Source organism: Protopterus annectens, chromosome 3.part1, assembly GCF_019279795.1.
Source record: "Protopterus annectens isolate FY-2018-M chromosome 3.part1, PAN1.0, whole genome shotgun sequence".
Classification (NCBI taxonomy): Eukaryota; Metazoa; Chordata; order Ceratodontiformes; family Protopteridae; genus Protopterus; species Protopterus annectens.
In genome coordinates this window covers 126,268,550-126,278,555 of record NC_056732.1, presented here as the reverse complement: position 1 = coordinate 126,278,555, position 10,006 = coordinate 126,268,550, and the positions used below count along the sequence as shown (strand labels likewise).

General features: G+C 38.7%; 1 protein-coding gene across 3 annotated transcripts in view; it reads left to right on the top strand.

The window, feature by feature from the left end:
• Positions 1-8,953: 8,953 nt before the first annotated feature.
• TCAIM (T cell activation inhibitor, mitochondrial) overlaps positions 8,954-10,006 on the top strand; it is a 421,022-nt gene continuing 419,969 nt past the window's right edge. The window contains exons 1-2 of one of the 3 annotated variants that reach the window (XM_044066647.1): positions 8,954-9,103; positions 9,478-9,532. In XM_044066647.1, the coding sequence (XP_043922582.1) occupies positions 9,504-9,532 (29 nt within the window). In that variant the 5' untranslated portion in view covers positions 8,954-9,103; positions 9,478-9,503. Of the gene's footprint in view, positions 9,104-9,177; positions 9,384-9,477; positions 9,533-10,006 lie in introns of those variants that run through there. The other 2 variants (XM_044066645.1, XM_044066646.1) reach the window with 2 other exon arrangements.

Sequence of the window (10,006 nt, the reverse complement as noted above, 5' to 3'; positions counted from 1 at the left end):
ATTACAGGGAACAGACAGATTCAAGGTTTTATAATAATGTATTTAGAAAAAAAAGTAGGACATACATAAAACGTTTGAAATGAGCTATGCTGGTTTCCTCAATGGCAGAGCTGCAAGTAGTATATGTAGAGTCAACCCAGGAGATTAGTTTTTGATGTTTGGTATATGCAAGCTTTGGTGCCTAGAAATAATGAGAGAGCAGGAACAAGCAGCTTAATTATTAAAGTAAATATTTAGTGTAAATAGTATAGGGTTAACACAGAAAGAGAGTAGTAAGTGGGAATAACAGAGGGTGGATAGGAATTAGGTAGTCATTCTAAGGGGGTGCAATATTTGTCATCATGGAAGGAGATGGTGAACAGACCATGCTGCTTTGCCAGGGATGGTCTGCACCTCTTCCCTCTAGGCTTTTGAATATAAGCTAAAACATTGTCTTCCCCATATTGCCTTTTTTAGGCAATGGCAAACTGAAAGCACTTCCAGCATAGCAAATCAAAACCAAGAAAATCTAAAGGTATTACTGCTCAATGTTAGGAGTTTAAGCAAAAAACTCCACTCCCTAGAAGCTCTCTTTACCCTAGAGAAAACTGACTTCTGTGTGGTCACTGAGACATGGTTTAAAGCCACAGAGAGCACACCAACAGTGCAAGGTTATAATGCCTTCCACACATTTAGGTCAGCTACTTCACATACAGGGACTAAAGGTGGAGGTGCCTCTATTTACATCAAAAATAAATATACTTCAAGGCTGGTTAAACAGGACAATGCACTTGAGCTGCTCCATATTTAAATCACCATAGGTAAAATCCAATACCACTTCCTTGCAAGCTATAGGTCCACTTCTATGACCCAGGAAACCCACACCATGTAGTTAAATTTATTAGAAACACTAACCATCCAACACAATACCATATTCATGGGTGACTTTAATCCTGCTATTAAACTCCCTGGATCAGATAGTCAGTACACTAACCAGGGGTGCAACCATACTCGATTTGGTCCTCACTAATATGGGAGACTGCTGCACACCCCTACTGTAATGCCTTCCCTGGTAAGGTCAGACCACACAATGGTCTCCTCTGAAGTAAAAATAAAACCTGGACCCCCAGGTAAACCTGGAATATCCATGAAATATTCTAAGGCTAACCTCCTGCTATTAAGTGAGAACCTGGCAAAATTTCAAGCCCCCATAAACCCCGAGAACACTGCTGCCTATGCAGAACTGTTCACAGAAACCCTATACAAGCATGTTAATAGCTGCATAGAGACAGCTGTATGCAACAGGAAGAAGTACAGAACTAACTCAAAAAACAAGCCACCCTTGTATAATCACAAAATCAGTAGGCTGCATAACAGGAGGAAGAAAACATGCCAAAAATTGGGAGGTGCAGTACCCAGCAGGATAAAAGCACTCTCATCAAACTAAACAAACAGCTCAGAGGACAAATAAAGTCCACCAAAGCCAAATTTGAGGTAAGTTTGGCCTCCAAGGCCAAAGACAACCACAAAGCATTCTTTAGCTATGTCGATAACCTCAAAGGCAATACACAATTGTGTTCAGAGCTCATTATGAATGGAGCCACCTATACTGAGCCAAAAGATATAGCAAACCTCCTGGCTGATAAATTCATCTCCAATGTTAACCCTGTCTCCCCCTCAACCTTCCATCAGGAAATCTCATCAAATATAACTCCCCCTACCATCACTAGGGGAATAGGTCCTTAATGCTCTCTCTAAGATAAAAAACTCTGCATCAATGGGCCCAGACAATATCCCAGGATGCCTTTTAAATAGCATGAAACATGACCTATCAGGGCCTCTGAAATTACTGTTTAACTGTAGCCTGCAAACAGGCTTTGTGCCTCATGAATGGAGAAAGGCAACAGTCATTCCTATGCACAAAGGTGGGCCATCTACAGACCCTGGAAACTACAGACCCATAAGTCTCACTAGTCTTCTATGTAAAGCCATGGAAAGAATTATCATGGAGATGATTAATAGAGTAAACCTCCAGACACTGGACCCAACCTAGTTTGGTTTCGTCAAGGCACATCATGCCTACTCAACATGGTGGACTTCTTTGAGAAGGTCACCAAAGCAATGGACGAGGGCAAAATCATTCACACTGCCTACCTTGACCTGACAAAGGCTTTGACACAATACCCCACTCGGGCATTGTTGACAAACTCAAGAGGTTAGGTACAAACCCGTATATCACCCGGTGGATAGCCAAGTGGCTCACAGACAGGACCCAGCAGGATAGAACTGGAGAGTCCAGCTTTACAAAGAGACCAGTCACAAGTGGAGTCCCTCACACTCCCTGGACCGCTCCTTTTTGGCATTTACTTCTCAGAAGTCAAGGCCAATGTCAGTGGTCTCTAGCTGACTAAATTTGCAGATGATTGCAAATTAGGAGCTGTCATTGAATCTCACACTGACACAAATGTTCACTAGGAGGGGCTGACACAGACAAACAACTGGTGTCAGAGTCATGAACCAAAATTAAATGCCAAAGAAATGCATAATAGTATCCTTTGGGAAGTCATCCATCCCTGGTAACTGTCATATTGACAACACACCCCTTAGAGTTGATCCAGTAGTCAGGGACTTAGAGACACACATAGATAGTAATCTAGCCTTTGACCATCACGTGTCTACAGTGGTGAGGAAATCATTCTATGTTGTGCAACTTATAAACAACGGTATGGCATCTAAGTCCAAGGAAGTCATTGTTCCACTGTATTTGGCAGTCATCAGACCTATCATTGAATACAATGCCCCATTTGGTATGTACCTAACCAGGCATATCCAACAATTGTGAATGTACACAGAGATTCCTCACTAAAAGAATACAGGGCTATGCAGAGCGCCTCAAGGCCCTAGCTTTGTATTCTGTCTCTTACAGACTTGTCTGTGATATAAATAGGACCTGCTGGAGAAACAGGTATGCATCCCAGAGACTACACCGTCTATGAAACAAGTTCCCCATCCATGTGAAGCAGAGTTCCTCCCTAACTCAAGTAAAGTGCAATTTGGACAGTTGGAATGGAAACCAGAAATTTATCCCTGGTTTGGCACCTATGTCTCTAATGGACACAGGTAACCTGTAAATGGTTCATTTCCCAGGCCCATGCTTATACTTATCTAGTGTATCAGAAATTGTCAGAGATTTGGGATGCATGGCAAGGTTTAAAAAGGCCCTTGTGGTCTTTAGTCTAGTAAACACCTATGAACCCATGAACATGTCAGGTAGGAAATGTTGTGATCAGGCAGTAGGAAATTGAATGGAGCGGCTTACAACTATGGATGCTGTAAACTAGCAGGAAGAATAGATTTTTAGAACATAGCAAGGGACAAAAAGAGAGTAGTAAGTGGGAAAAACAGTGGGTGGATAGGAATTAGGCTCAGGCAGTAGGAGATGTAGTGGTCAGGCAGTAGGAAACTGCACAGAGAGGCTTACAACAAATGGATATGGTAAACCAGCTGGAATAACATATTTAGAACATATCTAGAGATAATTGTAGTAAACAGGCTACTATCAGTACTCTGCTGCAAACATTAAACAGCAGATGAATACATTAGAAGGCTACAATTACTACACAGCCGCTAGCATTGAACAGCAGAAGAACAAGGCAGAGTGTTATTATTACAACTCATTCGCTAGCATGAAACAGCAGAAGAATACATTAGAAGACTATTAATTAATACATAGTCGCTAACATTAAACAGATAGCTGGTACAGCTATGTAATGAGATAGCACTGATGAGTAGTCATTCAGAAAAACTAAAAAGTATGTTAGAAGTGCACAATTCTATTTCCTGTTTTATAGTACTTATGGCAGAAAAATACTACAACAGTGTACCTGGTAGCTCAAGCGTAACTAATGCAATTACATGTACTGCTACTAGTACCGGGAGATTGAATGAGTCACAACAAATAGTCATATATTGCAGAAAATGCAGCTACCTGAATAATGATATTTCTTTTAGTTTCAGCTTCACTATCCTTGGTAGCATTACACTCACATCACCAGAGGCTGTCACCGTACAGAGACAGAGTGACAAGGATGGCGTGAAATGCCAGTACAGGTTTTTAAGTTTCAAAATAGGAGTTTGACCAGCCAATAAATGCTATTCCTTAATCACACAGAGCCTCAAGAATCAGTGTAGTAATGAACCCTGGTTACTGTGGCTGTTCGCTCATCAAAAAAAAAAAAAAAAAAACAATCAGTAAGCACTTTGTTTGAAATTCTAGTCTTTTGGCCAAATCAGTTCACTAACAGAGAAATGTTTTTTTCATGTCCTGGCCTGATAAGTAACAATAATAATAATAATTTGGTCAGGACAAACCCATTGCAAGACCTACATGCACTTCTAAGTTGGCCTGACACAAGTCAACATGTTCTTAACTACAGCAGAACTAAAGCTATGATATCTGTTATGGTACCAAATAACTTTCACATGACACAGTTTAGTAGAGAACATCAATCTCCTTTATTGCAAAAAGAAACTACAGAATGCTTGATAGACATTTTATACTTTCTTTTCTACTCTGTCTCTGTACGCTAACAGCCCCTGGTGATGTGTGTGTAACACTACCAAGGATAGTAAAGCTGAAACTAAAAGAAATATCATTATTCAGATACTAAAGCTCGCATATACCAAACATCAAAAACTAATCTCCTGGGTTGACTCTATATATATTCCTTGCGGCTCTGCCAATGAGGAAACCAGCATAGCTCCTTTCAAAGGTTTTGTGTATGTCCTAGTTTTCTTTTCTAAATACAATACTATAAAACCTTGAATCTATCTGTTCCCTTTAATTGCTTACAGCACAGCACCAAGTTCCATTTTATTGACTCTCCTGCCCTAACTCTGTTATTCGCAGTGTCGGCATTCTATATAACAGTGTAGTGCTTGCTCCCCTGAATAACCAGTCCCAGTGAGAATACAATCTAAAATGGTAAGATGGTGGTGAGTGTGCCCATGGGACAAACTGGCCTTTAGTGACTAAAGTCTATAATAATACATATTCCTGCCAGACCTAGTTTTTTTGTGTTACTAATCAGTGTTTTGTTTCAAGTACCTTGGTGACGTACTGGATACAGATATGAAAATTATCGAGCATACTAAAAGCATGATAGAAACAAAAAAAAAATTGAACATCAAAAAAAAAAAAAAAGTTTTAGAAGGTGGCAAGTTCCCATGCACCCCCATACTAATAATTATTATATATACCAAATTCAGAAATCTCACAGTGATGGGAAAAGGGCAAATTCTCACTCCCCATTGTACAGTGACCTCCTACAAAGTAATCCTGGCATTCCAATCATATGATTATTCAATCACGTCTGCCAGCATTACAAACATTCAATTTTATGAATATTTGACTATATGGAGTGTTCCCGACTTATCAAAATAATATTCATGAAAGAAAAAGGCAGGAGACTGCTTTTCACTGTACAATCAGTGTTGCCAGTTCTGCGGTTTTCTCGCCCAATTGGGCTGCTTTCGAAAGTTGGTTGAGGGAAATTTGGAGCAGTTGCGGGTTGCTCTTTTTTTAGGCTGGAACTGTTGCAGGTTGCGTTTGTTTGCGCTGGCCTTGAAAACCATGGAACTGGCAACACAGGAACTTAATGTTACTCCAATTTCTGTACAAGACTGTTGCAGGACTGTCTAGCTTTAATATAAATGCATGTGCTGTGACTGCTTATTTGGAAATTGCCTGGCAACTGCATTTTCTACTTTTACATGAGAACTGTCTAATTTAGGTGGGAGATGGGAGTTGTTGTAGTTATGATAGCGGTTGTTAATTGACTAAGGAAAGAGAATTGGTCTTACTGTTTTTTTTCTTAACAATTTTACTTGCTGTTCTAAATTGTATAGTAATAGGAATGTCTGAGAAAAATTACTTGGATTATCTGGAAACTCACTTAGTTGATTTAGGTAAGCCACTTTGTTTAGACTATATTATTTTGCTTTCTCTTTTTCATTCCTATCAGAGATGGTTTGGAAAAATCAGGAGACGCTAAACTGTCCCCTCCATCCACTCCTGCAGTGTTCCCTGTTCCTTTTTGTCAAGTATAGGTCTCAGCTCTCCCCAATACTTGCAGAATGTTGAACCAAAAAACGTATCTCCAAGGCCAGGCAGGACTGCAGAGCCAAATCTTTTATTGTAAATCCAGTAAATAGCAAGGTGACACAGTTTCACCAGTACAGTAACAAGGTTAAGTGCTTTCACCCGGAACCACCAGGCTTCATCAGAACAATTCTAAAAAAAAAATGGCTGTAAGCTTTAAATACCGGCAGCAATCACCAATTAACAATTAGCAAACAACTGACTTGCAGAATGTTCTTGATTTTTTCTTGTATATTTGGTCTTCTTTTCCTAAAGATTGTGGATTTCTGGAAAAATCGTCTGTGTTTCAGACCTTGTACTCCAGAAAATTTGTTAAAATAAAACTGGTTATTCTAGCATCCTTCTTAGTATATAACAATATTTAAAAACCTGTCACTGATTTGAGCCCTGTTTGTTTATTTACTTGCTTACTTATTTACAGATACAGTTGTTAACTGGGATAGAGCGCAGATCCCATTGGACTGGTTTAAGTCTTTCCATCATTTTTAGCAATGTCTGGATTTATTGAGCTTAGAGGTTGAGAGGTATGCTGTCTGGTTTTCCCTTGAGGTTTAGTGGAAATCTCTTAATGACGGTTTGAGAAATCTGTCTAGTCAACGTATGTTTACTAAGTTATTTTAATGTTTGTTTGTCTCCTGGATATTTTGTGATATCAAAGCAAAAATTTCAATATCTTAGTGCAAGAAATATGAGGTGAAAATCTGGACATTTGAGAGGTATGTATTAAAGTGTACTTTGGTTTGTAGTAGTTCTCTAAAATAAATAATCGGGGATGCTTGTATGGTAGATTTAAAGTCTAAAAGTGTGACATAAACCCACTTTTTGGAATCCATCATTGTTTCTGATGGTATTATACTTATGTGTGCAATTTACTTTTTTCCCATCTGCAGCTTGTTTTAAATCTGTGTATTTTTTGGGGGTGGGGTGAATGCATTTACATGTTTGTGCAGATTTATTTATTCCCTGTAAAGGTGGTACTAGACCCTGTTAAAACATATGCCCTAGTTCATGTAGTGTGTGTGGATTTGGGTAATACTTATGTAGTTTTTGTCATAACCATACCTCTAAAATGTCCAGATTTGACTTTTGCAGAATGTCCAGACATTTGCTTAGTATTTTTGGTGTGCTCGTCATACAATTTGTGTTTTTCTCTGGCATAGTGTTGCCATCTTTTCAAATGCCCAAAGTGGGACATTTTTTGTAGAAAGGTAACATTTTGCAGGACAAAACATACTGCCAGTGCGAAGACATAACTTCACTTTTTTGTCAAAATAAAAGCTTACTCTTGTGGTGTTTGAGTTGCTTATGCTATTTTATATAACATTTAGATGTTACAGATACAAAATAATTACTTTATGCAACTATTAAACAAAACTTTTTACATTTTTTCCCCAAAATCTGAGGACTTTAGCCATTTTTTCTCCCTGCAGGTCACAACTGTTCAAAAATAAGCTGTCCCTTGCAGAGAAGAGGCAGTAACCCATTCTGGCAAATCACTGATGACTGAAGTCACTAAATGACATACATTTGAGTTTCAGGCTAAATATCCTTCAGAAAATAAATGCTAACACAGATCAGGTTATTCTAGCAGCTTTCTAAGTTTGTAAAAGCAATATTTAAAATCTGTCCCTATTTTTCAGCCTTAGTCCCTCACTATTTTAGGGTTTGTCCATATTTCTTGTACTAAGAGGTTGAAACTTCAGAGGTACAGTGATTGTGCAGAGAAGGCATGTGAGTGGGAGCCTGTGTATCATGTAATTTATTTAGAAAACCCACTTTACTTTTATAAACAAACTGACAGTTTCACTCAGAATATACACGTATAGACTGGCGACTTCATCAAACGGCATTGGGACACAGTCTACTCTTTCACTATGCAAAGCATTTTGGAATTCTGGAAGAAACAACTCGTGACTGTGGGATGTCACTTTGTTGTGTTTACTAGCTGATTTATGGTATTTTGTTCTTATTTACTCTTGGGAATATGAAGAAATACATCGGGCTGTTTTGGGGCTGATTTTTTTACGTAAGCAGGTGGGATTTTAAAAAATATCTGGCAATAATAAATCCCACAGTAAAACTCATTTTCTGCATGCATTGCTCCTACAGCAATTAAGTATCTGGGCTCATACCGCTCAATTGTCCAGATTTTTGCCTAATATTTTTGGTCTGTTCCTCATAAAATGTTTTGCTTTCTGGCAAATAACTTGGATGATGAGGGAAGTTTAGACTTCATATCCTTCAAAAAAGTATGTTAATACAAACCCTGTCAGTCTAGAAACTTTCTAAGTGCAATATTTATTTTGGGGGCTTTTGTCTCCCCATTTTGTCCGGCTTGTCCAGATTTCCTGCACTAGGAGGTTGAGAAGTATGACTTGGTTTACAATCGTCATCTCCGTACTCGTCTTAGAGGATAATCCAGATCAGAAGAGCATCCGCCAACTACACATGACTAACTCCTAATGTTTGGATTATAGCATTTTTTTTTTGGATATAATATTACGAGGTCCGAAAAACTATAAAACAACAACGCACGTCACAAGTATGAAGAACTGTTCCATATTAGGCCTAACTCCAACGGGCCTTAACTTTAACTACACTCATTTTCTGAAGTCGGCAAAACACCACTATTTAATTGTACCTAGAATGTGACGTAATAAAAACACGTAAAAAGTACGCTAACATACACACAAGTTACAACTGCTCTAACCTCTACAATTGCTCTTGAAGCCTGTTATTAATACAACAAACCACACGTGCTACAATAAGAGCCGTCCCTGTTCAGCTCCACCCTCCCGAACGCAGAACATGATTGGCTCTACACTAGCAACTGTTGTGTAGCCACCCGTTTCGTATTCCATATGTCACGCGTAAATATAAACTGAGAAGAAAAGCGTAATGAATAGTTTACTAGAACAGATGGTCCCATGGCATTCTTCATCTATAAGGCTTCCCATTTTTAAGGTAAACTGAGTTATTGAATGTCACTGTCATAGTCACTAACTCAGTCTTGCTACAACTTTTGCTCCAGTTTTGTGACTTCTGTTCGCTTTTAGAGTATAATGGAGCTATTTTGTTATAGAGACTATACGCTGAACTGAATGTTCTGAAGCAATTTACCAAACTAAATTTATTTATTGTCAAGACCCCGTCTGAAAAACATTTATACAGGGGTATACTCAGTCTTTCTGTTGCATCTCCATTGCAGTGATCCTCTCATAGTGCAAAGATAACTTGGTTTAGGGTGAGAGAAAAATCTCGTGACACATCTTCGAATGACTGAAAAACAGCATTTCTAATACAACAAACTCTGTAATTTTATATTTATGTTTTTGTAGATGCCTACAACTTAAACAGCTCTGAAATGATGCGCAATCTCCGTTACGTAATGAGGTAAGCGGGGGAGGGGTACTCCTGAAGCCACTGTCTACCTGCTGTAGTGCACGTTTTTGCTTCGGAGGTGATCAGTGAATATTTTGGTAGTTGCACTGTAAATATGCAAAGTTCTTTGTCGAAAAAACATATATTTTTAAATCTGCTACAGTTGTATCTTTGCTGTTACTCTTTAGAACTTCCAAACCTAGGTTCCTAAGCACCTGCGCCAAGCAATCAGTTACGTTTGTTTACGTCTGATTTGTCTATAGCTGGTCGTCTGAAGCTGTGTTTTTGCAGAATGTTAGCTCTTCCCGATGTGAACTTAGATTGTTTTTACTTTGCATCCTTTTTTTCAGATAAAATAGACAGTGGCACTTGAAGGTAACCCAGTCCGACACACTTATTCGGATATTGTTTAAGTAGCAGTCGTTGACCATTTGTAATATACCTTTGCATTGCATATTGAGATCATTACATCGTGTAAAGGTACAC